Here is a 27855-nt window from a genome sequence, read left to right as displayed (position 1 = left end):
ACTAAATTGCAGATTATTACTTTTCATGTCTGCCTCGAAATAAATAAAAGAATGAACCGATCGTGACACTTAAATATGTTACTGACTAATATAGGATAAAGAACTTTGAGATACACATGCGTTTTGCTGTACTTATCAGTGTTTTTTAATTAGCATAAGGAAGTGAATAAATGAATTATTACCACTTATTTAGTGAAGGCTGCCTAATTAAATTATGCTAATTATGCTGCCTAATTAAAAGTAGGCTACTATTACTTTTTTAATTTGTTATATATTCTGGACTCTTGAAATGATATTAGCAATTTATAGGCTACTGTGTACATTTGACTTGCTTTTATTTAAGCCGAATACAGGCTACAATAGGGAATTGCATTTCTTTCTTTAAAATAGTTTTTACCTCAAACGTAGTAAAAGAATCGAACCGTATTATTTAAAGGGAATCAGAATCACGAAATTCTTTAGAACACTTCACAAGAACGAGCGATCCCTCACCCGGAAGTGCGTGACTGACTAGTACCACGCAGTCAATGAATACTTGGAGAAGTTGACTATTTGGAGGCACAAACTAAACTACAGCATACTACTCCACAAAACTCTGGAAGCGCGTCATTGATCGCCTGCTGGAATGGCTCCATTACTGAGCTGGTCATGTAGACCGCTGCTTCTACTGCCTCTTATTGGAATATGTTTCACAAAATTCGCAAGAGGTAACGTTAAGTTCTTATTCTTTTTTTCTAACGATTAGCCTATTATTTCATTACATAAGTTCATTTCACAGAGGGAATATGGGCTTTTGAAGCACTTCTGAAAGTTTAGCTGTGATAATTACACTTTTTGATTTAAATACAGTAATGAAAGTATTAGCCTACTTATAATATTTACGGTCAGAAGTTAAAGCTGATCCTAACACGACTACTGTGAGGAAATAAGACAATATTGGCATGTTTTAAGTGTTTAGGTGAGCTAAAGCTACTTTGAGGGTAACGTGACAGATGAAGTCTATATTTTAAATCACGGGTTATTTGTAAAGATTGTAGAATTGCATATTAAATACTAGGTTGATAACAGCGTTCCTCCAGTGGGAGTTCGAGAGCTCTGGTGGCTCAAAAGTTTCAGCTCAACTTTGATGATTAAATCCAAAACAAACTTCAGATTTTTGTCAACAAGGGCTGTGTGCTTTACAGCCACAATTTCTAAGCGAGATGAAACTCAAGGATTGAATGGATTTAGGGTCATTAAACGGGCATTTTGTACCGTTCTGTCTGTAGTAAGTCTGGGAAGATGGCTTTTTGGGAACTGGAATTTATTATTTAACTTGCTATGTGTATTTAATCCCCGCAATGCAAACAAACGTGTTGTAGATTGCTTCAATAATGTTATGTATTTTCTATGCTTTTATTTTATTAAAGGATGAAAATGTACCTAAATGCCATTTTACATGTTCTTAGTTTATTTTTAGTTGGGTAAATCTGATCAAACAAGTGATTTATTTATAAAAGTGGTATCGCTTGACCTAATGCTTATTGCCAAAAATTTATTCAGAGTTTGGTTAATTTTTATGTCAATTATTCAGACTACAATCAGTGTCAGAACTGTTATTATTGTTATAATAATAATAATAATAATAATAATAATTATTATTATTATTATTATTACAAATATTGCCTATTAATAAAAACTAAGTATTAATAAAACCTCATAGGGTGTTTTGTAGTTATAAGGCATTTATTTCTTATTTTCTAACCATATATAAAACTCATTTATGTCAAGCATTTCATTTAAATCGGTTTATTAGTTCTAAGTCTGAACAATTATGGCTGTTACCTGTAATATTAAATTAATGTTAAATAAAAAAGTATCTGTAAATAATACATAAAATATATTTTTCCTTCCCACTTCCAGTAGCATTTTTGCACCAAGCCCTTGCTAATTCTTGACCCTGACTACAACAATTGCAGCATATAGGCTACAATTTTGATATTTTAGTTGCAGAGACCATTATAGATGTCATTATGGTTGGGATATAACATCATGTGATTGCTTGGTTGTTAATGTAATATTTTTTCAACACCCACCCCTTGGAGCCATAGCTCTTTAATAAGTTACACATGGAAACCGCTTACGCTGAAGAAATGTTTTTGTTCCTTTTGACTGCAGTCCAAGCATTGTGAACTTTTAGACCTGCTTAACTGCACCAATCAATATGCTGGCTCTCTATCCTCCATAAATCTCTTCAGCGTCTCTGCATGTGTGGAGGTCACAATCTCAACTCAACACTGTTGCTGTTATGATAAAAGGATTTGTTTTAATTAAATGATCTTTAAAAATAGATTGGTGTACATATGGGTGTGATGAAATATAAATACTGCAGAACTCTGCCTTGTGCATATGGTAATGTTCTGAAATCTTTCTCCTTTTGAAACTACTTGCTTTATGTTCTTTAGACAGATTTTCCTTTGACTTCTTATTTACTTTGGCTTCTTCTGAAGACTACATTGCGATTACCGTAAATATGGTTTATAAAACCCTTATATGAATTTGACTGAGTACCATATACTAGGATAAATTGTACAAACAGCAATTTAATTTAGCTCATATGATATATTTGACAAAATGCAAAATAAAATAAAATAAAAAAACGACCACATAATTTTTGCCTGTTTACTTTGCTGTTGTCACCTGGCAAAATTCATTGAAATAGTAGTTAAATTTACTTCGAAAGAAGTCTTTTTTTTAGGATCAAAAAAATATAGAGAAAAAGATGTTCCTTTCTGTGAGTAATGGGTCTGCACTCTAATATCGGCTAAAGAGATATCCACTCTCACCAGATGCGACCTCCATTCTCAAGATGCTGCAATGCAGAGATCAGGCTTCTGATATGGCGTGACAGTTCGTGAACAAGTGATTTATTAGTAACCTTTTCGATGGACAAACGTGTAATGAATTCTCATTATTCTAATGACATAACTGAAAGTATTATGAATATTATATGACAAAGGTTACGTTAATTAACACATTCTGCAGGATTTTATATTTGTTTATATTTAAGAAACACACTCAGCCTCACACTCACAAAGTTATTGGCTCGGTATATTTGTTTGGACATTATGGCTACTTCACATTAATTTTCATCAAGAAATATTACTGAACCCTGCAAAGCCACCCTAAGCTGTAAGACCCATAATCCTCACTAATTTTTTCATTCAGGGTTAAATATACCACTATTAGTCATGCCTCTTTGAATGAGTCAGAGGAAGGCTTGTCTGAGCAGATAGCTCTATCTTTTTCCTGAGGTCTGACCCTTTTTCGAGACGAATGGCTTATTTCAGTGTTTGTTGAGACACTTCGCAGAATAGCACAAAGCTCCTCCCTTAAAGAGGTCTTTTGAATGGTCTGTAAAGGTCAAAGTGCCCTATCTAAGGTTCCAATGAAACATCAGGAGAGGTCAGAGAGAAGTGTGCTCTCTTGATTAAACTATGAAAGAGACTGTAATTGCGTCTGTCATTCCTTACACATTTACTCTGAAGAGGAATCCATGCAAGACTGATAGGCTACAGTTAAATATAGACTTGGTTAAACATGCGATGGATTGTAAAATGTGCTCATATGGCAGCTGTATTGCTCAAATACAGTGTAAAAGGACAAAGATATATAGAGTAACTACCCAGGGTCCTTGTGTGGGCTGTATAAAGCTGGGTGAGATTAAGGGCACCTACACACTTCTATACCACATCAGTGATGTGAATACATTGATTTCAGAAGCGTGTCATGAAAGCATATAAACACAAGGGCTTTATGAAAGTGACAAAACAATTAGAAGGAGAATGTCAGGGAAGCATGTACAGTTTTGTATTCCCACTTAATTTCGATTTGACAAAGCTTTTCCATGCTCTTTAACAGAAGTGTAAAAGTAATGGTTGACTGCCATTAAATTGTCCTTAAGTTAAAGTTCAAATGCTAAGTCAAGAATGTTCCTATGTATCTTAAAGGCAGGGTAGGTAATACATGTATAAACAACTTTCTTCCAAATTTGTTTAAACTTTCTATATATATATCAATGCATAATTAAAATGGAAGTACTCTGATAAAAAGAGTATAAAAATCGAGTGACTCTAGACCGTTTAATCTGTATTAAACACAGCTCATTATTTCCATTTCGGGACAAAACATAGGATTGGCTTAGGCGACTGTCACTCTCTCGCAACCATGGCAACCACCCTTTTGCCACACATGACCTGCCCACTTGCGCGTGCACGTTTGATTTGAGGAATTCAACAGGCACGGATCCTAGGAATACCAAAACAATGGCAGAGAAACAGCAAGCAAAATTCACAGTACCGGCCTATGCAGTTAGTGAAGGCAAACCAGGCAAAAAAAGGAAGACAGTAACAGTACAAGAAAAGGCAATGAACAAAAAGTCTATGGATAAACAAAGAAATAAAACGCGAGTTTATATCGGCGTGGCTTTCCAGCGATGGCGAGAACTGAGGGAACTCAAGGGGCTGAAAAGTGACTCCTTGATGGCTTTATTTCTGCTGGACAGGTAAATCTTTCTTTTTGTATTTTGATCATACATATTTTTTTCATGAAAATTTTTTTTGCATGTGTCATTAGCACACGTAGCTGCGTAATATAGCTAACATAACATTACTTAGCGAGCCGTAGTAGAGGCTTTGGAAGGAGCCCAGAAGGGAGGGGGTGGAGTGAATGGAAATAATGAGCTGTCTTTAAAACAGTCGTGAGAGGTCTACAGACACTCGATTTTTATACTTTCTTTTTCAGAGTACTTACATTTTAATTATGTATAGATATATAAATAAAGTTTAAACAAATTTGGAAAAAAAGTTTATACATTTTTTTACCTACCCTGCCTTTAAGCCCCAAAAAATTAAAAAGTATGCAAATATTTGGTAAGGAAACCTGTCAAAAGAAAAAAACTATGTGAGACTATGTGAGATGTTAAACTAAAGCCAATATTCTGAAAGCTAAAATTAACAGCAGAAAATTATACAGTGCTTTGACATTTGAATAAAATGATTCTTTGAATAATCAAGACTGATCATGAACCGACAGTGTTCACACTTGATGCAAGTTCATCTAGTCAAGTGAAGTGAAAGTGACATACAGCCATCTATCAGCAGTGATGGTTAAAAAAACAAACAAATAAACAAACAAACAAAAAATTAATTATAGTTCAAACTCAAAATCTGTTTCTGAAATGGATAGTTCAACAAAAACAGAACATTATCATTTATTTACCTTTGTGCAAATGCTTGTAACACAAAATAAGTTATTTATAGCAGAATGTCCAAACTGATAATTAATAATAATAATAATAATAATACTAATAATTCCTTACATTTATATAGCACTTTTCTAGGCACTCAAAGTGCTTTACATTGTCAGGGGGTATCTCCTCATCCACCACCAGTGTGTAGCATCCACCTGGATGATGCGACGGCAGCCATAGTGCGCCAGAACGCCCACCACACACCAGCTTACTGGTGGAGAGGAGACAGAGTGAAGAAGCCAATCAGCAGATATGGGGATTGTTAGGAGGCCGTGATGATCAGAGACCAATGAGCGAATTTAGCCAGGATAACGAGGTCACATCTCTACTCTTTTCGAAAGACATCCTGGGATTTTTAATGACCACAGAGAGTCAGGACCTCGGTTTAACATCTGATCCGAAGGACGGTGCTTATTGACAGTATAGTGTCTCCATCACTACACTGGGGTGCTAGGACCCACACAGACCATAGGGTGAGCACCCCCTGCTGGCCTCACTAGCACCTCTTCCAGCAGCAACCTGGTTTTCCCAGGAGGTCAGCCCTGCTTAGCTTCAGTGGGCAAATGGTCTTGTACTCCAGGGTGATATGGCTGCCAGTAAATCTTGTGTGTACTACAAAAGCGAATGAGGACCTTGGCTCTCAAGCTATATTTTAAAAGCAAGTGAATAACAACATAAATTTTAATCTTTACATTGCATGTATAAACTACTTTCTTGATGCTTTCATGCTCACATGAGATGATAATTTCTTTTGGGTCATATTTGGAATATTTCTGGAACTTTTGGAAATTGTATAAACTTGGTACCGTGATACCCATCCACTTTCATGATGTTCGGAAAAAGCATAAACTTTCTCCTGAATGTATACTTTTGTGATCCTGAAGAAAGTCAGAAAGGTTTAAAAAAAACAATGGTGATGGGAACATGATATTTATTTATTTATGTTTGTTTGTTTGTTTTTGTCAACTAGTCTTCTAAAAACTGACACCTTATCAATATTTACACTAAAATAACTGCCATTGGCTGTTTAAATAGAAGACTATTGACTGAAGTGAAGAAAAATACAGTTTTTATTATCAAATCATTTGGGAGAGATTTAAGGCAATGATGTATGACATATGTGATTTAGTAATTTTAAAGAATAAATGAAATTGTAGTAGCTTAACAGTATAATTTTTTTTGTCCTTGTAGCTGAATAAAAGTACAAAAGTTCAGCTTTAACAGAACTTAAGTAAAGTACAGATTCCCCAAAATAATGTAATTGGGCAGTACTGAAGTACTATTACTCAAATACTTTATACATCACTCTAAAAAAAGCATATTTTATCGATCCTATTTATCAGTTGAAGCCCTCATGTGTAGGCGCCCTAAGACAGCTGTTCAGTGAGAATTATCATCAGGCCCACATTGAATTTGTTCCCACAGAGCTCCACAAAAAGCTTAATAGATTTCAAGAGAACTGGAACATACGCAACAAGCCCACACTCTCCACATTGGGCTTATTTGATAAAGAATTCCAATTTTTTTTTTTATCATCACATAAAATGAACAAAAAAGGACTGCTGATTCTGTCTTGGCTTGCTGGGCCATATACTGTATCAAATGTTCCACAATGACTCTTCGTTGAGATGACATCATTGCTTTGCTTTGCTTTCATTACAAACTAGCTAAGCAGTAGGGTTGAGTCAAGGCACGTTCTGACAATGTTCTTTGTCTCCTTTTAAAGGATCTTAAAGAACTGTATTAAGATCACATATCAAGACTGCAGTCTTGAGAAATAACCTTCCGGGCTGTTTGTTACTTATAGAAATATAGCACGCTTGAGAATCTTTAACACTGGTTGGGCTTTGCATGCAAAATACACTAGATTAATATCAAAAGTACTAACATTGACTATATTATCATAATTATCAACAAACCTTTGCTTGTTTTTTTGCTGTGTTTTTAAAATGGAGAAAATACTTTCTTGTGGCAGGATCATATTTTTCTTCCATGCCAAAGTCACTTATGCAGGGATCAAAACAGTTATAGAAGGACGCTGTTTTAGTGCTTGAAGGCTTCTCATTTACACGCTTTTAAAAGCTTGTTTGCTTTGTATTTATGTGTATGCCTGCCTTCATCCATCTGTATTAAATCTCAAAATATATAAAAAAATAACAAAAGGTCCTTTAAGGCAAGTCAGTGTACTTGGCAACCTTGTTAGCAACTCCCCCAGCAGCTCTATTTTCTATTGCAATAGGCATGCAAGTGCAGGTTGAATGTGGAAACTGTCATATTGTGATTTCTTCCATTAAAGGAATAGTTTACTCAAAGATGTGCTTAGCCTCAGGCCATCCAAGATGTAGATGAGTTTGTTTGTTGCATAGTAAAAGTACAGTATATATTTCAGATTCAATAATAGAGATATTAAAAGAGGAAAGGTAAATTAAAAGAATACTTCACCCAAAATGTAAAATTTGATGAAAATGTTACTAACCCTCAGGCCATCCAGTAGATGAGTTTGTTTCTTCGTCTGAATGTATCTGGAGAAGTTTAGCATTACGTTTAGCATTACATCACATGATGTTCTTGTTAACAAGGTTCGGGAGGAGCGCGTCAGATACTTAGCCTTATCAACACAGGTGGACCACAATCTAGTAATCAATCCCACAGTATAAATATCGCTGACTTACCTCTATCCATTGACGGTTAATCAGCATCCCTCCTCCACCCCATCTCCTCACTCCAAGTTCACTTTATAATTAGACGGGGAAGGGGGGGGGTACTCTAGGTTCGGGCCATTCCCGAGCTCGGAGCCCTTCCCCGGACAGCACGCCAAATACGCATACCATACCTAAGCTAATTATATGTAAGCGTGAACTCGTGAATTACTCACCAGTGGATCCTCTGCAGTGAATGGGTGCCGTCAGACAAAAGCATTACTCCAGTCCAGTCAATTCACAACTTGTGAAGTAAATAAAGCATGTTTGTAATAAACAAATATATCACTAAGACGAATTTAAATTCAAACCACTCTTTCTATCCATAATATTTTTTTTCTCCGATGAAAAGTAAAAATGCCTTAATGATGGATTTTTTTTATTATTATTATTATTTTTTTTTATACAAGTACACAGCTTTCTGCTTCATAATATGCTAATTGATATTGAAGATATCGCAAGGGATAAATTAAATATTCTGATAAATTAAAGAAAGAGTTAACCCAAAACTGAAAATTCACTCAGCCTCAGTCCATCCAAGATGTACTGTAGATAAGTTTGTTTCTTCAACAGAACAGATCCTGAGAATTTTAGCATTACATCACTATCTTAACAGTGGATCCTTTGCAGTGAATGGGTGCCATCAGAATCCAACCAGCTGATAAAAACATCACAATTGTTAGTTTATCTAAAGTCATTTTTTGATTATTAGTATGGTTGAACTGGATCATTAAAGGTCAGCAGCAAAGACACTGTTAATAAAATGGGAATAGATACATTTGTGTTATTTAATATATTTAGTTATTGCAGGTTTGCGTCATATTCTGAGTTTGCATTTCACTGTTTTGATTAATTTTGATGAATACTAAATCTGTTTTGTTTTTTGTTTTTTTGTGAGTGGGATGAATTAATGCACATTCACATTTAGTCTAGAACTACAGTAACATCATGTTCACACAGCGCACACAACGCCTCCATACTTCCGATTTCTCCCAATATGGGAACAGGAGGCTTGTCAGTCAAAAAATGGGAATACAAAGTAACTGGCGTTACTTTTTTGAAAAAGTAACTCAGATATTTTCTTGTAAATTAAAAAGTAATGCGTTACTTTACTAGTTACTTGAAAAAAGTAATCTGATTACGTAACTCGCGTTACTTGTAATGCATTACCCCCAACACTGGTTACATGTGAATACCGATGTACAGAATTAAATAAATATAACCAAGATACCGTATTTTTCGGACTATAAATCGCATCAGTCCAAAAATACGTCATGACGAGGAAAAACATATATAAGTCGCACTGGACTATAAGTCGCATTTATTTAGAACCAAGAGAAAACATTACAGTCTACAGCCGCGAGAGGGCGCTCTATGTTTTCAGTGGTAGACTACAGGAACACTGAGCAGCATAGAGCGCCCTCTCGCGGCTGTAGACGGTAATGTTTTCTCTTGGTTCATTTCTCTTGGTTCATGTCAAACTAATTTTGATAAATAAGTCACACATGACCAGCCAAACTATGAAAAAAAGTGTGACTTATAGTCCGTAAAATACGGTATTACCTGAATGAAAATGTTTTTAAATAATAATCACTTTTTTTCTCTATGATTTTTTATTACCAGTCTAGGTCTCCTTGAAAAGGTAGGAGGTAGATATTCCAGAGGTCCTTTGTGCCTGGTTTTGTCAGCCATGTTCAATTTACGTAGTCATAAATAAAAAAACAAATACCATAAAGGGTCCAATGTAATCACCCATAGTGGGTTGAATGTAACATCACAACGTAAATGGTTAAAAATTGCTTTTAAAGATCTTTCCATTGTAGACACCATATATCAGAGGACTGAACAACAATTGACCGAAAGTGTGTGTACATATCCTATTAATCTGTATTCAATATGAGGCCTTTAAACCATCCTGATTTATTTGCCCTTTATATATTCCTGCCTGCACATGTTCACGTCAACCGCCTCGTGGTGCTTAATGCAAGAACAGTGCCATTTTCTGTATTGTGTACAGACTTACTGCTGAAAGAGATAGAGATCAACCAGTTATGCCTTTCACCTTTGGCGGTTAACTTGCTCTACTACAGCATACCATGCAATGCTGTGGGATATTTTTCCCCTCTAAGTCTTATGTTTAATGTATGTCCACATTAGGTGTCCCATATGGTCGAACAGACCGGTGACCACAAACTCATTAAAAGAGCCAGAATCCTCTCATGCAGACCTGACAATAATTAATTGGGGTGTACAGGATGATATGCTTCAGTGAGCCTTGCATTGCATACCTCAGATAATTGCACCAGGTGACAACGAGAGGATCTTCTGTCCCACATGGGTTTCATGAGATCAGACACTACAAGATTTACTTGGTCACCAATTGTTGTTATCTGTGAACGGTAGTAGAATAAACAAGTTCTGACCTGGGATTTGAAGGTGTTGCAGTCATTGCTGAAGTGAAGGATTTTGTAGACAAAGACGATCTGCAATGCCACTGGTAAACAGGCCTAGACATGGATCAAGCCTGGACGCCTGACAATAGTAAAGCAAAATAAGTCAGTGCACAGCATAAACAAAACAAAACACCCGTATACATTTTTATGTTTTTTTTTTTACATTTTATCTGTTAACATACTTTCTCCTACCCCAGCCAGGGCTCAGAATTAACTTTTTTAAATGGTAGCACTGGTGCTCGCAACTTCAAAAAATTAGGAGTACCAGTAACATTTTAGGATTATTCGTTCCCCATACAAGTTGCATTCTGTTCAGTGTTTGGTTGTCCGGTCTCTTCGATGTATACGAGTGTTTACTGACGCCTTTTAATGGATTACCTCTTTGTGGATTATTAAAGACTGTATATCGTTATCTTCATCTTTGTGTGTTCCCTCATGTACCACACCATGACATTAGGAGAAATAACCGAAATGAACATCCCTAAACTAATCTATTTTTCGATAAGACCCATTCAGTTTATATATAGGTGTTTTGTTTAAAAGAAAACATAAGAATGTTTTCAAATATTGTTACAATTTAAAAAAACATTTCCATTTTTATAAAAAAATGTAAATCTAATTTATTCTTGCGATGACAAAGCTCAGTTTTCTGCAGCCATTACTCCAGTCTGCAGTGTCACATGATCCTTCTAAAAAATTGTATTTGTATATACTGAGTCAAGGCTCTAGATAAATGTATTATTATTAACAATGTGGATTGGTGTTTGGTAACACAACTGACAGAAAAATTTACCAAAAGCTGAAATACACTACATGACGTTTAAAATCAAAAACTAGACATCATACACTTACAGACTTTGTAAATAGTGACAAAGAAGAACTGACCACACAACTGAGGATCATACACTACCAGACTAACAAACTCATGCAACAACATGTGCTTTGTTGCTAAGAGATGTGTGAGAAAATTAAACCATAAGTGCTCTAATAAGTGCTCTAAAATCGGCGGAAAATATCAAACATGTTTGATAGCCTCAGATTAAGTAGAATCAGAGTCTATGACCACTGTACGCTACGCGATTTTCTATGGAATCTGTCAACTCAAATCTGCAGACTGGCTCTGACTTTTGCCACCTAGCATCAACTTCTCCAGACTGTAAATTGGCAGAAAATTGGGGCACATATCCTGTAGTGTATTCCAGGCTTACGTTGACCTTTAAGGAACATTAGTTTGATTATTGTGTAAGGCCATGTTGGCATAGTCATCAAGGTAACCAGGCTGCCTTGCCCTTCCTTTTCCTTACAGTTTGACCTTACATCAAATCATCAACCCTCATGATTCAGTTCATTTTGTCACATGATGGTATATATCTACAGAATTTACTGTATGTGTAATGTGCCCATGGACTTAAGACTGTATATGAATATATGAACAAAATATGAACTAGTCAGACAAGTAGAATCATACCCTCATTCTATAAAACCTCACCTTCTGTGATTACTCTCTATCACACATCTGTATTTCTATCAGTGATATTACGTCTGACAAATGAACAATTCTTAATATGCCATAATAAAAAAGGGGCTTGTTATAAAACTGACTCACTGGTTACTAATTTACAAATGACAAATACTTTGCCACTCATCCTTATAGTGTCATTGTACTGACAGTGTTATTAATCATTGAGTTGTTGCTCCGGTAACCAACAGCAAACCTTGAGCAAACATGACATGTCGACACATGTAAACAGATATTTACATGCATCGTGCTTTCCATCAGCGTGAGAGTTCATGAATGTTGTACTCTTTTCAGATACTGACCGATGTGCTAAATTCCACCTTGTGATAAAATCAACACCCCTCTTTCATGATGCGTATAAAACAAGCAAAGGCTAAAGGCCCGTTCACACCAAGCACGATAACTATAAAGATAACGATAAAGATATAGTTCTAAAAATCATTCTTAATATTAAAGAATAGCGGAGTCCACACTACAACTATAACGATAAAGGCAAAGAGAAACGATATCGTTGGAATCACTTTCAGAACAATTTTCTTTTCTGATGAACAATAAAAACATTGCCAACCAATCAGAATCTATCCTGCTGTAATGAGCTCGAGAATTTAAAGCAGCAGACGCACGTCCGCTTAGAATACACAGACAATATTGTTAGCTGGTGTGGACGCTAATATCGTTATCTTTATAGTTATCTTTATAGTTATCGTTCTTGGTGTGAACGGGGCTTTAGTCTCAACATGGGGCAACATGCCCGAGCTCAGCATCGCCAGAGTCTGGCAAAGCACCAGTTTTTGGGTTGTTCTGACCACTATCTAAATGGAGGTGAATCCAAGCAGAACATAAAATTCATGCTGGGCTTAAAAAGCAGCTGGCAGTTGAAATTTTAACAGCCAGATCTATCTGTTTTTTCCATTATAGACGTTTTTGGGGGAAGTCCAGGTATTGTCTGTGTTATAATAGACAGAAATAGCTTGTTTAAATTGTACATTTAAAAATAGTTTAATTGTAAAGGAAGTACACAAAACTCATTATCTTAAAAGAGCTGCTGTGTCCATGGAAATGGAGAACAAAACCTCTCTCAAAAAGTCCTCTCTGCAATTTTGGCTCACATAATTAATGTAATTATCTTGTTCAGATTTTTTTATCGTCATAATGGTTGATGATTAGATAGTTCTAGTTTCTTAAAATACATATGACAATGTGCAGGACTTTTTGATATTTTTATGGTAATGTGTATATATATATATATATATATATATATATACACACACACACACACACACACACACACATTACGTACAGTAGCTACAAGGAAAGGAAAATTGCTGCTTATCAGTTTTTTTTCTTGAGCAGATTTCACATATGAGAATTACAAAAGAGATCTCAACAGTGTCAATTGTACTCAGATTGACCAAATCACCAAAATCTGTAAAAAGTCTAAAGAGGTCGAATTACATTACTGTTCACAAGTTTGAAGATTTCTTTAAAAAATGAGAACTTTTATTCATCAGTGACACATTAAACTGGTCAAATGTTACAGGAAAGACAATAATAATGTCACAAATTTCAAACAAATACTGTTCCCTTGAACTTCCTATTCCTCAAAAAATCCTATTAAAATGTATCAAGGTTTTCACAAAGATATTAAGCCGTTTTCAATATTAATAATTATACAAAATGGTTTTGTAATAATGCTACCATATTTGAGTTTGCATCACTGGAATAAATTATTGTATAAAATAAATAATAATAACTGTGTCTATTAATAAATTACAACCCGAATTCCGGAAAAGTTGGGACGTTTTTTTAAATTTTAATAAAATGAAAACTAAAGGAATTTCAAATCACATGAGCCAATATTTTATTCACAATAGAACATAGATAACGTAGCAAATGTTTAAACTGAGAAATTTTACTATTTTATCCACTTAATTAGCTCATTTAAAATTTAATGCCTGCTACAGGTCTCAAAAAAGTTGGCACGGGGGCAACAAATGGCTAAAAAAGCAAGCAGTTTTGAAAAGATTCAGCTGGGAGAACATCTAGTGATTAATTAAGTTAATTGATATCAGGTCTGTAACATGATTAGCTATAAAAGCTTTGTCTTAGAGAAGCAGAGTCTCTCAGAAGTAAAGATGGGCAGAGGCTCTCCAATCTGTGAAAGACTGCGTAAAAAAATTGTGGAAAACTTAAAAAACAATGTTCCTCAACGTCAAATTGCAAAGGCTTTGCAAATCTCATCATCTACAGTGCATAACATCATCAAAAGATTCAGAGAAACTGGAGAAATCTCTGTGCGTAAGGGACAAGGCCGGAGACCTTTATTGGATGCCTGTGGTCTTCGGGCTCTCAGACGACACTGCATCACTCATCGGCATGATTGTGTCAATGACATTACTAAATGGGCCCAGGAATACTTCCAGAAACCACTGTCGGTAAACACAATCCGCCGTGCCATCAGCAGATGCCAACTAAAGCTCTATCATGCAAAAAGGAAGCCATATGTGAACATGGTCCAGAAGCGCCGTCGTGTCCTGTGGGCCAAGGCTCATTTAAAATGGACTATTTCAAAGTGGAATAGTGTTTTATGGTCAGACGAGTCCAAATTTGATATTCTTGTTGGAAATCACGGACGCCGTGTCCTCCGGGCTAAAGAGGAGGGAGACCTTCCAGCATGTTATCAGCGTTCAGTTCAAAAGCCAGCATCTCTGATGGTATGGGGGTGCATAAGTGCATACGGTATGGGCAGCTTGCATGTTTTGGAAGGCTCTGTGAATGCTGAAAGGTATATAAAGGTTTTAGAGCAACATATGCTTCCCTCCAAACAAGTCTATTTCAGGTAAGGCCTTGTTTATTTCAGCAGGACAATGCAAAACCACATACTGCAGCTATAACAACAGCATGGCTTCGTCGTAGAAGAGTCCGGGTGCTAACCTGGCCTGCCTGCAGTCCAGATCTTTCACCTATAGAGAACATTTGGCGCATCATTAAACGAAAAATACGTCAAAGATGACCACGAACTCTTCAGCAGCTGGAAATCTATATAAAGCAAGAATGGGACCAAATTCCAACAGCAAAACTCCAGCAACTCATAGCCTCAATGCCCAGACGTCTTCAAACTGTTTTGAAAAGAAAAGGAGATGCTACACCATGGTAAACATGCCCCGTCCCAACTATTTTGAGACCTGTAGCAGAAATCAAAATTAAAAATGAGCTCATTTTGTGCATAAAATTGTAAACTTTCTCAGTTTAAACATTTGCTATGTTATCTATGTTCTATTGTGAATAAAATATTGGCTCATGTGATTTGAAAGTCTTTTAGTTTTCATTTTATTAAAATTTAAAAAACGTCCCAACTTTTCCGGAATTCGGGTTGTATATTAAATAAAATATATTAAAATAGAACACAGTAATTATACATTGTATTGCATTGTATAGTAAAATTCACAATATTTTTTTTTATCAAATGAGCCTCTGTGAGCATTCTCCTCTGTCTGCATTAAAGAATATTGCAAATAAGAATATTGATGACCATCAAGGTGTTTGCTAGGGGGCGTGTGTTTCCTGCTTGTGTGCAGGCAAGAATTTTATCCAGAGCATGTGGAATACCTTTCTCCAATCCGAGGGCAGTGTGGAGAGAGTATTTTAGAGTGGAGAGCTTTGGGGAGATGAACATCAGGATGTGACAGGATAAGTGATCCAACAGCCCACAGGATGCTGTCACTCAAGTCCAAGACCATCTGTTACAGTACTTTAGTCTGTGGCACATTGGATTCAGTCCTTGTTGTGTGAACAGGAAGGACTGCAGAGTTCACTTCACCCTACATGCTATTAGAACAAACTAATAGGGTTGGTTCTTGGTACGGATTAAGAACCTATTCCTGGGGAAAAGAAAAAACTATTTGATTTAAACCATCCAAATTTACATTTAAGAAAGAGTGCTTTATATTCCTCGTTGGCTTGAGAGTGGAAAAGTGTAGGAGGTTCATCTTGATTTAACCAAGCGTTAAACACCAAGGGCAAAGCTGTCAGATCCTTCAAATCTACAGACTGTCATGTCAATGAGACAACTTTGAGCAAACGCTCTAGCTCTATTAAAAGTAGGTACACTGTATAATAACTTTCCAGTGCCAGAAAGCTCTTTCACCCCCTACAAAGCCTTAGGTGAGAGCTTATAGTTGGCTTAAATTTACCACGCAGAGTTTTGTGAATTATGTCCGAAGCAAATTATAACTTCTGGCTTCCTTCCACCCTCAGCAGATGGAGTCAGGTCTGAACTCCACATATTCCATCACTCCTGTGCCCTGAAGAAAGACGAAGGGCCATGCAAGGCAATAAAGGAAAGGTTCTACTTTGACACTGAAGCAGGTCGCTGTGAACTCTTTGAATATGGAGGCTGCCAAGGCAATGAGAACAATTTTGAGACCCTGCAGGAGTGTGAGGAAATGTGTCTTGTAAAAGGTAAGGCAATATTTACCAGACTTGTGTTCTTCTATGACAAAAATATATATATATATCATTTATATATATACAGTATATATATATATATGTGTGTGTGTGTGTGTGTGTGTGTGTGTGTGTGTGATTGTGTGTTTCTGAAAATATCGGAACTTGTGTAAAATAACCTTTAGATTCAGTGCATCTTTCGGAATGAGGAAGGCCTTTTGTGTTCCATTTTCGCTCAGTATATTGGATGACCTGACCCAGACTCGTGTGTCATGACGTTATTCCACACACCCATGCTACAAACAGCAATCCAGATAAGCATATCTTGGGCAAAGTAAAAGCAAAGATTACTAACATACTGTAGTATTAGACAATAAGTTATGAGAGACAGAGTCAGAGCTAAGGAGCGTTTTTAGGCTCAGTACACTGCAGTGTATTTATTCACAATATTGCAAGGTTTTGAGGGGTTTACTGCTTTTATGAAATGCCCAATACATAACAAAAATATTAGGGAATTGGATTATTTGAATAAACAAATTCATTATGTACAACAGGTTCCAAGTCTGAAAGTACTAGTGAAAGTGCTTCTGTTTTGCATTGTTCTAACAGTGAATGTTACAGTTTACTAACACTGAAACTATAAAAAATATTTTTTGACATAAAATAAAATCTAAATATTAAATGAAGAACCTAGAAAATTCCTAAAAGTGAAATAAAACTGTATTAAAAATATGTAGGCATATTAAAAATAATTAAATTGACAAAAGCACACAACAAAATTACATGAAACGTTAACTAGAATTAAAAGCTAAAGTAAATAAATGCTAACTCAAAATATTTTCTTATATACTGTTATTGAATATAAATGACAACATAACATATAAACTATAGTAAAATAAATTTAATCAAATCTTTTTTGCTATCAGCAAAACAACTTGAGTAAAATTATGATATAATATGAATTTAAAAATGTCTTTATTTTCCTTTTTTAATTTTACAAATAAAATGTTCTTATGTTTTTTTTAGTTGTTATATCATAGTTTTTGACCCCAGTGATATCACTGACAAGTAAACAATAGCAGCACATTAGTCTATGGGTGCAGCACAGTAATGTGGGTGGTGTATGTCATATCTGTACTTTACAATGACTGTACTGACCAATCAGCATAAAAAACTACTACTTGTTTTAGAACCATAAAAATAACACACATTCCACCATATACTTTTATGGGAAGAGTGAAGAGTTCACCATGAGGGAGTAGTTCCCAAAGACTCATTAATGGCCCATAAAAAACAATAATGTAATGCATTGTTTAGTTTAGACTCAGCAAGTTTTATAATTATAACCTACACCATATTACTTTGTAGAGGGTATGAGAGATACTATAAAAAAACATGGGGCCAAGTTAAGAGAAGAACAGTTGTTTTGTTCAGAAAACCTTCATGCTTTTAAACAAAGACATTATTATGTATGTTATACATGGAATAATGCATGTATTGTAGCCTTTCAAAGGAAAGCTTCGATGACTACAAAGCATTCTAATGCAATTGTTTCATCTTCAATATTGACATTAAATTAGTATATAAAGGAAGAAATGGAAATTACTCCAGGTCGCAGAGGCAAATTCAAGGCAACAAGCCAAAGCTGAGATTAGAGAGATGAAAGATACCATTTAGACAATCTGATTATTTCAGAAAGAACAATAAAGAACTCTTGGCCCTTTTCCTAATAAAACGAGGACAAATGTGCAGTTCACAGCAAAAGTCAGGCCACATTGGATTATTTATAGCACTTTGGTTGGTTGGGTGAGTCATATCTCATTACGCTTTCCAGTGGGGGTCATTATGTTTTGGACGGGCCCCTGCAACGTCGCCTCCTGTGAGAGGTCATCATAATAATCAGCACAAAACAGATTGTGTCATGTGACTGCTAAACAAGCCTCAGTCCCATCACAGCCACAGAGTGGAGAAAACAGAAACTTTGCGGCTCATTTGACAAACACCTCCAAGGACATGAGCTCTCGTAAATGCTGCGAAGTATTGCCAAAGATCCCCCATTGAGGCAGAAGAGGAAATTGACTGCTGTGTTTGGATTCATTTCTTCTGCACTCTTCACCACATGCCCCTGATTATTTGCAGCTCTGCCAAGTCAGTTTCTAATTTCTGTGGCCACCAAACTTGCTTTTTCTAGTAATAGATGGAGCATTTAACCCTTTAAACATATCAACCCTTCTAACACGCTATCTGTTCTTCTTTGAACCATAGAAGGTTTATGTCACACTCCTCTTGGTCAATGCCCTGATGTTACTGCCTGCTACATTCTTAAAAAAAAAAGAAATCCAAAGGTTTTTTTCTCTCTTTTCTTTGTCTTTTTTTTTCTAGCACCAATACCATAATGCTATGGAAGAACCATTCTGGGTTTGATGGTCTTAAAAATAAAGGTTCCAAAAGTAGGTTTTAACAGCGATGTCATAGTATCTTACAATAAGAACCTTTTCTGCTATGGAAAGGTTTCATAGATGTTAAAGTTTCTTAATAGAACCATCAATGTCAGTAACAACCTTCATGAAAATGACTCAAGACAGACCTCTTTATGTGCATATCTCAAGCATAACCCCCCTTTTTTATACATTTATTTATTTATTTATTTATAAAACCTTCCTCTCTGTTTTCTCTGCACTGTAACTCTGCATTGCAGTGCTGTGAGTATTTGGCTCTTGATAGTCATGTCCCTAATTTTTTAGTCACTTTGGATAAAAGCATCTTCTAAATGAAAAAGGAACACTTAAACAAGCTGTCACTTTTTGCCTTTATGCACTTAAAATTCAGATTCAAAGGGAATCATTCAGTATATGGAACAAACAAACCACTGCGAGAAATGGCAAATGTCTCCATCTAGTGAATCAAATCATCAGTGCACTTTAAAGAGTGGTTTGTTTGTGTTTTTGTATGTAAAGTATGAGACCGAGAAAGAGGTTAGATCAACTGGGAGAGAAAGATCATTTTCTAAACCTGTTTTTTTTTCTTGTTTAAAAATTATATATGCGTTTTGACGGCTCCCATAGGTGATATGTGTATTTTTGTGCCTCTGCTGGCAATAGATGGAATTGCAATTTGTTTGTTTGAGTCAATGAGGTATTTTATGTGTTATGAGAGCTATCCATAAATCATTTACATTTATCTCAGTGGGAGTTGCTCAGCTTGCATAGAATCTACTTGAAAGTAGCTGTCTTGCTGCCATCTTTTTTAATGAGCACTCAGTTAAACATACTGCACTTAAGTCCTGTCCTAGTGAGTTAATGATACATGGAATGAGAGACACTAGCCTGGCATCAAGACAATCTCCTTTCCTAAAAAGCACCAAGAGGCTGTTCAGGAGAACAGCAGTTCTGAATTATTCATTTTGGTTAGTGTGCTAGAAGTCCAATTATACTGACTACGAAAGTTTAAAACTGCATAATTAATTTGCATCATTTCAATTCAGTTAATTTAATTCCGTTTATTAAGTGTCCTTGTGAATGTGAACTTTTGATCAATGCTGTATGTGAGTGGTCATTTGCTAAGCTTAATTAGCATTCGTCTACCTCTCTCGGTCAGGACGACTGTCTAGGACATAGAGTATCAGAACACAGTATCTAATGCAGTGAGTTTAGCTGCAGCCTGATGATTTATTCCATTTTATTATGTACAACAAAGTGTGGAAATTGTGTAAGGGCATGAAGTATGTCATTTTGCATTCAAGTTTGATCAAATTTAACAGTTTTTGAATGACTGAAATAAAATCTGATGAAAATGTTACAGTGTATTGCGTTTTAGAGTGAACTACACCTTTATGTCATTATTTATTTTGAGATATTTTGAAGAAGAAAAAAATGTATGTTATGTTGAACTTCGGTGTTGTTTTTGGCCTTATTGACATTCGTTGTATGGACCAAAAGCAGTTTTATTTTCTGCTTACTCAGAATTTTTGTCCTGACCATAATCGCATTTTAATCACTTTCAAGCAGTAAGTGAGACTGCAATTAACATTGACTTATATCCAAAACAGCAACCTGCTTTAATCTGTATGGTCACTTTGTGACATTTATGATCAGGTTAGTGCGACTCACTGTTCCTCCTAAATCCGATTTATCCGAAAGAAGAGAGAAAAACAAAATACCCAGCTGATTGGATTAAAGCTGCCTTACTCCATGATGAATGACCACTTAAGTGAAATATTTTAATTAGCAATGGCCATAAATAAATGCTGCATTACAGGGCAAAAACGTGGCAGGAAATTATGTGATTTTTTTAATCTGTGGAATTTTGGAATCCAGCCATTAATTTATCAACAGGGTTTGTGCTATAGATGGAGCTGGAATATATCAATCACTCCAGCCTGTCTGTGGTTTATGGCCAGGGTGTTTGTTAAGGGCAGGGTAGAGCTGCTTCTCCTGAAAGCCGCTGCTTTAGAATTCAATTCCAATATTTGTCTAGTTGTAATACTTGCATAAAAATTATTTAGTATACAAAAAAAGTGCTGTAAATCCGTACCCTAAACTGTAAAATTAAAGTTTTAGTTCATCCCCAAGATGGAAAATCCCCCCCCCCCCCCAACTACCCTATATTTCAAAGCATGACAAAAAAAATCACTACTAACACTTTTAATTTATGTTCATGTTTACAGTTGATGAAAAAGAAGCTTTAAATAAAGAATTACATGATTTATGATCTGCCCCATCTTTCTCCTTGTTTTTGTAGCGGAAAAGAGTCCATGCCATCTGGAGGATGAGCCGGGGCCGTGTCGAGGAATGGTGCCTCGTTATTATTTTGATTACAAGAGCCAGGAATGCAAGCGATTCTTTTATGGTGGCTGCTTTGGGAATGACAACAACTTCAGGACTATAAAAGAATGCAACGAGAGATGTCTACGTATGTACCAGCAACATAACATTTCTCTTCTCTGCAATTTTCAATAATGACATTGTTTTTGTACAAGCCCTGTGATTAAAGTCATCTGCATGACAAAGGTTCCAGCCCTTTTGTATTCTGATCTCAATAACCTTCATTCCATAGTGCAATTAGCACTTCTAATTCCGCCTATTGTAATTCAGTCAGTGCTGAACAGCAAATGTAGAACATTTCTCAGTGAATTAAGTGCTGAAGAGGTCATACCATTAGGAATCAAATTATCCTTGAAGGATAAGGCGCTTAATACTATACTGGTCACAAGAGCAAACAGACAGCTTGAATGTGTTAGAGCAGCACTGTATCCAATTTCACATGTGAAGAAGGCATTTAGACTGATGTCTTAAAGGGACTGCAGCCTGTTAAGGGTCAGAGAGAAGGTGAAAACAACAACAGCAAAATATCTGGCAATCAAAAAACCCTTGACTAAAACTATAGTTATAGATGACTATTAAAGTGAAGTGACATTCAGCCAAGTATGGTGACCCATACTCAGAATTTTATGCTGCGGCGCCCGGGGAGCAGTTGGGGGTTCGATGCCTTGCTCAAGGGCACCTAAGTTGTGGTATTGAGGGTGGAGAGAGAACTGTACATGCACTCCCCCCACCCACAATTCCTGCCGGCCCAGGACTCGAACTCACAACCTTTCGATTGGGAGTCCGACTCTCTAACCATTAGGCCACGACTTCCCCGTAACATACAGTACCATAGATGCTACAGAAATATATAGGCCTATTCAAATTAGTTATAAAATAGTATAAAGATGATTGTAAAATTATAGAATTAAAGATTATCTAAGTTTTTCTTAAGAATTTCACATTTAATTGAGTGTGTTACTTGCTGTTTCTTTGTAACTGTTTGTGAAATTTACTTGCGGTTTCTGAGTGAAAACACTTTTTTAAGTGAATTTAATGACAATTAAAATTAAAGGTAAAGATTAAAAAAATTAAAGGAAGAGTCAAATGTAAAATACATTAAAAGAAGTGTAAATAATATTTAAATGGTGTCAAGTGCTAAATACTGTAGTTACTTGTTTATAAGCATATGTATGAATACATTAGTACTCAGGGTGACCATCCTCTTTTTCATGGACATATCTTGGCTGGTATTTCTAGATTGCCTAGGTTTTGGCTTTGTTTTTGTATCTATGTGTTCTCTACTATCTTTATACATTGTATGTACACAAATTTGCATAGCTTTGACCATTCCCTGCAGATCCCACCTTATCACAAATTCTGTTGGTCAAACTACTTTTCAGTCATTATTTTCAGCTATTATGAAGACATAGGAAAACAACCCCACCCCTCCAAAAAAATACATTTTAGGCAATTAAGAAATCCCAGCCAGGACATTATTTCCAAGTATTAAACTTGGAAAAACAGCCAGACAGGAAACATGTTAAAAGTACTGATAGTGCTACCGGAGGAAAAAAAAAGATTCTCTTGTAACAACAGGACAACAAAGATGATCTCATTTTTCATTTTCTTTTCTCTTTTTAGCTGCCTCAAACCACATGAAAAAAAATGCTCTATTAAAGCCAGTGGAAGAAGAAGCCAAACCCAAAACAGAACCCGATATCAAACATGGTGAGATGAGTCACACATCCTGCATGTTGATATTTTTGCAGTGATCTGTAGGTGTGATCTAAGGTGTGCTAAGCTATTTTGTAGCTTATTTTGGATTTCTGTTGGACCTTTAAACGTGCAGCATCACACAAAAACAAAATACCTTATATATGAATCTTATTTGTTGTTTGTGTATTTGGTCATTTTTAGTTGAAGCTCCATTGAATGCATCACATATGCCACTGCAGAAAATGTCCCAACCATCTGCAGAGGAAGCAGGTGAGAGTCACACCTCTCAAACACATGTACAAATACACACACACAGGCAGAGGGTTCTAGACAGCTGTGTCTTCATGTCAGACAGTCTGTTGTCTGAGTCAAGAGGGCAGCATAGCAGCTGTTTTTTTCAGCCTCCTCCTGCTTATTTTGACAGTTAAGAGCTGCTCTCTGCTCTGCAGCCTCAGGGCACATGACATCCTTGTCTGGCACACAGGTTGCACAAGAAATCTGCATAAAATATTTGATTTTGTAATAATACTCAGTTTCGGAAAAAAAAAAAAAACTAAAAATCAGTTTTTGTCATTTCAAATATATTTTGTTGTGTTAAATTGACTTTTTTCATGCTAATTGGATTTTATCTATGTTTTTATTGTTTTTACTGTTTTATGGTTTGTCCTGCTTGTTTTATGTTAGCCTTTTGATTTTGTTCAGCACTTTGGCCAACTTTGCTGAGATAAATGTGCTATATAAATAACCTTTACTTATACTTAACAGAATTATAAACTTTTGTTTTTGCCCCCATTTTTCATTAGCTGACCTTATCTAAGACCTTTTCTATGTACACAAAAGGCCTATTTCTCTCAAATATTGTTCACAAATCTGTCTAAATCTGTGTTAGTGAGCACTTCTCCTTTGCCGAGATAATCTATCCACCTCACATCAAGATGCTGATTAGACAGCATGATTATTGAACAGATGTGCCTAAAGCTGGCCACAATAAAAGGCCACTTTAAAATGTGCAGTTTTACTGTATTGGAGGGTCTGAAAATCAGTCAGTATCTGGTGTGACCACCATTTGCCTCATGCAGTGCAACACATCTCCTTCGCATACAGTTGATCATGTTGTTGATTGTGGTGTGTGGAATGTTGGTCCACTCCTCTTCAATGGCTGTGAGTAGTTCCTGGATATTGGCGGAAACTAGAACACGCTGTTGTATACACCGATCCAGAGCATCCCAAACATGCTCAATAAGTGACATGTCCAGTGAGTATGCTGGCCATGCAAGAACTGGGATGTTTTCAGCATTTGCCCACTCAATTCGGTTACGATGACGAACTGCAGTCAGGTCGAGACCCCGATGAGGATGACGAGCATGCAGATGAGCTTCCCTGAGATGGTTTCTGAGTTTGTGCAGAAATTCTTTGATTATGCAAACTGATTGTTACAGCGACTGTCCGGGTGGCTGGTCTGAGACAATCTTGGAGGTGAAGATGCTGGATGTGGAGGCCCTGGGCTGGTGTGGTTACACGTGGTCAGCGTGGTTGTGAGGCTAGTTGGATGTACTGCCAAATTCTATAAAACGCCTTTGGAGATGGCTTATGGTAGAGAAATAAACATTCAATTCATGGGCAACAGCTCTGATAGACATTCCTGCAGTCAGCATGCCAATTGCACGCTCCCTCAAAACTTGCAACATCTGTGGCATTGTGCTGTGTGATAAAACTGCACATTTTAGAGTGGCCTTTTATTGTGGCCAGCCTAAGGCACACCTGTGCAATAATCATGCTGTCTAATCATCATCTTGATATGTCACATTTGTAATGCAGAGTCAGAGATGTTCTGATCAAATTGCAGTTTATTTATTGGAGAATGATCAGACAGACAGTAATCAGATAACAGCATGGAGAATGTCAAAGGATATCCAGAAACAGAAACAATACCAGGTCGGGGCAGGCGGCAGAGAATCACAGGCGGTATAAACAATCCAAGATGAGACACGGAAAGAACAAACACAAGAGAAACGCTTGGAGATGTCAGACTGGGCTAAACAAGACTTTGCCCTCACTGAGAGCCTAAACACAATATATATAGGGGATTGGTAATGGGGAACACCTGGCTGTGATTAGCCCTAGGCACGGGATTATGGGAAATGGAGTTTCAGACACCAAATGCAATAGTCCTGAGTGGAGTGCCCTCTACTGGAGTTCATGGGCACTCCAGCTGATGATCGTGACAACACCTGTGAGGTGGCAAAGGAGAAGTGCTCACTAACACAGATTTAGACAGATTTGTGAACAATATTTGAGAGAAATAGGCCTTTTGTGTACATAGAAAAAGTCTTAGAACTTAGAACAAAAACAAAAGTGTTGCATTTATAATTTTGTTCAGTGTACTTGGGATTTGGGCTCTTGAGGGGAATTGCAAACAATCTATTAAACACTTGCAATTTTCTGCATTTAAGCTACATGGTTATCATGTGTAAATGGGAGCTACATATTATTTCAAATTTGCCTCTTCTTGCCTTAATCACAGTACTTAACGAAGAATAGTAAGTGTTGTTCACAATTATGTCAGAGTTCTGTTTTACTAATTTATCATTCGCCATTTTTTTTTTATTTTCTGGGTAACTGCAAATTAATTACAATAATTGCTTTTGGGTTAAAAGGGTGACAAATGCACAGAAGCGCTTTGGTTCCACTGAAGGACAATGTTTAGATTTTACTGCCATCTAGTGCTGCAATGATGAATTATTTTTACAGGCCAACCTAGCCTGGTTTCTAAACATTAGCTATAAATGAACCAGTCACTTAGTGACTTCAATGCAAGCACCACTACTCTTCTAACAACGCATTAAGTCTTTATTTAAAAAAAAAAAAAAAAAAAAAAACCTGAAAGTTTGGAAGAGCATGATTATAAACACAATGAGGCTGTAAAAGCAGATGGGTGATGAACCAGAAGTCATTCCTAAGCTTTGGCCAACAAAAATATGTCATCTCTGCAGCAGTCTAGTGTTATTCCAGCTAGAACAGTATAAAATCAAACTTTAACTAATATAAAATGCTGATGGTAGCCATTTGGATCATATTTTAAACAACATCAAAGAAAAAAATGATCATAAAGTGTAACACTTTACCTGTTCACATCCTATTCAGTGGAATAAAATATGCAGAATAATTATGTATAAATATAATATGTACATACTGGACATTGCAATACAATTACAGTTATTGGTACTTGGTCGCAAAGAGACATGAAAAGTGGCTAGTTAATTGTTTAATTTTGTAACAGAAATGCAGGGCAAACATAAAAAAAGAAATATAAAACTTAATTTTTATATTATATTATAGCTACTTGTGATCACATTAAATAAAGAACATTTAGGAAATTAAGAAATCCTAGCCAGGACATGACTGGGAAAACAGTAGGTTATTCTAAGTATTAAACTTGGAAAATCGAACAGGCAGGAAACATGTTAAAAGTGCTACCTGAGAGAAAAAGACTCTGTAACAAGAAGACAACAAATATGATCATATTTTTCATTTCTTCCCCTTTTTTTAGCTGCCTCAAACAACATGGAACAAAATGCTCCATTAAAACCAGAGGAAGAAGCCAAACCCAAGACAGAACCTCTCACCAAACATGGTGAGATGAGTCACACATCCTGCTTGTTAATAAATAAATAAATAAATAAATATATATATATATATATATATATATTGTATATATATGTATATATATATATGTATATATATATGTATATATAAAATTATGTAATGTATATTACAGTTTTTTTTTGTATGCTACTAATATTGCTGACCTATTGTTATTGCATTTCAGAGTTCAATCTCCCAGAATTCTGCTTAAGTCCAATTGATAGGGGCGATTGTGATGACTCTATAAGGAGATACATTTACAACCACAGGATTAAGAGATGCCAGGCGTTTCGTTACAGTGGCTGTGGAGGCAACAAAAACAACTTTGTACACAAGAGACACTGCATGAAAATGTGCATGAAAGGTGTGTTTTCTGCAGATGGTTGATATTATAATTGAGGAGAACTGCTCCGTTTAGTGTCAATAATGATGATGCATTCTTAAACATACAACTTCTATTAGGCTACACCGCAAGAAAAGTGAAGCAGTGAATATTGTTGATTCTGTATGTTCAATGTTTTCTCTTTCAGATCACAGCCGGATAAAGCAAATACGGATAAAGACGAAGAACACAAATATCTTGTTCCGATCTGTCTAGGAGGACATATACAGTATTTTTGATGATACCAAATCCTAAACCACTCTTTAGAGAGGAAAAAAGAGAAAATAAGAAACAGCAGCATATAGTACCTCTCTGACCCACAAACTGTTCTTATGTATATAGTTATCACAGTTTATGGATTTAAATCTGGGCTTCATATATAAAGTATTTTTAATGTAAAACATAATCTTACACTTTATATTGTTTTATGGGGACGAAATGACAAGTATATGTACTAAATACTCATTATATTTCATAAAAAGTACTCTCTCTCTCTCTCTCTCTCTCTATATATATATATATATATATATATATATATATAATCTCTTTTTCATAGTGCCATTTATGGATCTTTTTAACACGATTCATGGCTGTTATATTTGCTGAAGATCCTAAATCTTTTGTCTTTCTTTTTCTTTTCTTTTTTGTAAAAATGTTCAAACCTACTAATTCTTAATCTTTCATGTTCATGTTAAATCTTTAATATGTTTATAAAGTACACTCTAACATTTTTTTTTTTATGCCCTCGCACTGTGACCTTGACTCTTACCATTGTTTGTATGTAATGACTAGAGGCAAATAATGTTTTTTTAAATCCAGGACACAGTGAATGAAAGTTGAGTTTAACATAACATATATATATATATATATAAATGTGACCAACAGATCATCACTAAGAGA

At 35.9% G+C, this 27855-nt stretch overlaps 2 protein-coding genes across 3 annotated transcripts in view; one reads left to right on the top strand and one right to left on the bottom strand.

The window, feature by feature from the left end:
• LOC132095465 (PTB domain-containing engulfment adapter protein 1) overlaps positions 1 to 27855 on the bottom strand; it is a 177913-nt gene that overhangs the window by 86023 nt on the left and 64035 nt on the right. Inside the window, exon 3 of one of the 2 annotated variants that reach the window (XM_059500492.1) lies at positions 10403 to 10521. The exons of the other annotated variant lie outside the window; for it this stretch is intronic. The gene's annotated coding sequence lies outside the window, so the exon portion shown is untranslated. The remainder of the gene's footprint in view (positions 1 to 10402; positions 10522 to 27855) is intronic. 2 annotated transcript variants of the gene reach the window in all.
• On the top strand, positions 521 to 27430 carry LOC132095468 (actinia tenebrosa protease inhibitors-like). Its single transcript, XM_059500508.1, has 8 exons — positions 521 to 707; positions 16219 to 16422; positions 21148 to 21318; positions 22854 to 22940; positions 23130 to 23198; positions 26479 to 26562; positions 26758 to 26937; positions 27104 to 27430. Exons 1-8 carry the CDS (start codon positions 626 to 628, stop codon positions 27169 to 27171), a joined length of 945 nt encoding a protein of 314 aa, XP_059356491.1. The 5' UTR covers positions 521 to 625; the 3' UTR covers positions 27172 to 27430.

Source organism: Carassius carassius, chromosome 19 (assembly GCF_963082965.1).
Source record: "Carassius carassius chromosome 19, fCarCar2.1, whole genome shotgun sequence".
NCBI classification, from domain to species: Eukaryota; Metazoa; Chordata; class Actinopteri; order Cypriniformes; family Cyprinidae; genus Carassius; species Carassius carassius.
The sequence above is the reverse complement of the archived record's forward strand: the minus strand, read 5'-3'. Positions and strand labels throughout refer to the sequence as shown.

Coding starts and splice junctions, on each gene's coding strand:
- LOC132095468 (XM_059500508.1), top strand. CDS start 626: ATGGCTCCATTACTGAGCTGGTCATGTAGACCGCTGCTTCTACTGCCT. Junction 22,941..23,129: donor AGAACCCGATATCAAACATG/GTGAGATGAGTC, acceptor GGTCATTTTTAG/TTGAAGCTCCATTGAATGCA. Junction 23,199..26,478: donor ACCATCTGCAGAGGAAGCAG/GTGAGAGTCACA, acceptor CCCTTTTTTTAG/CTGCCTCAAACAACATGGAA.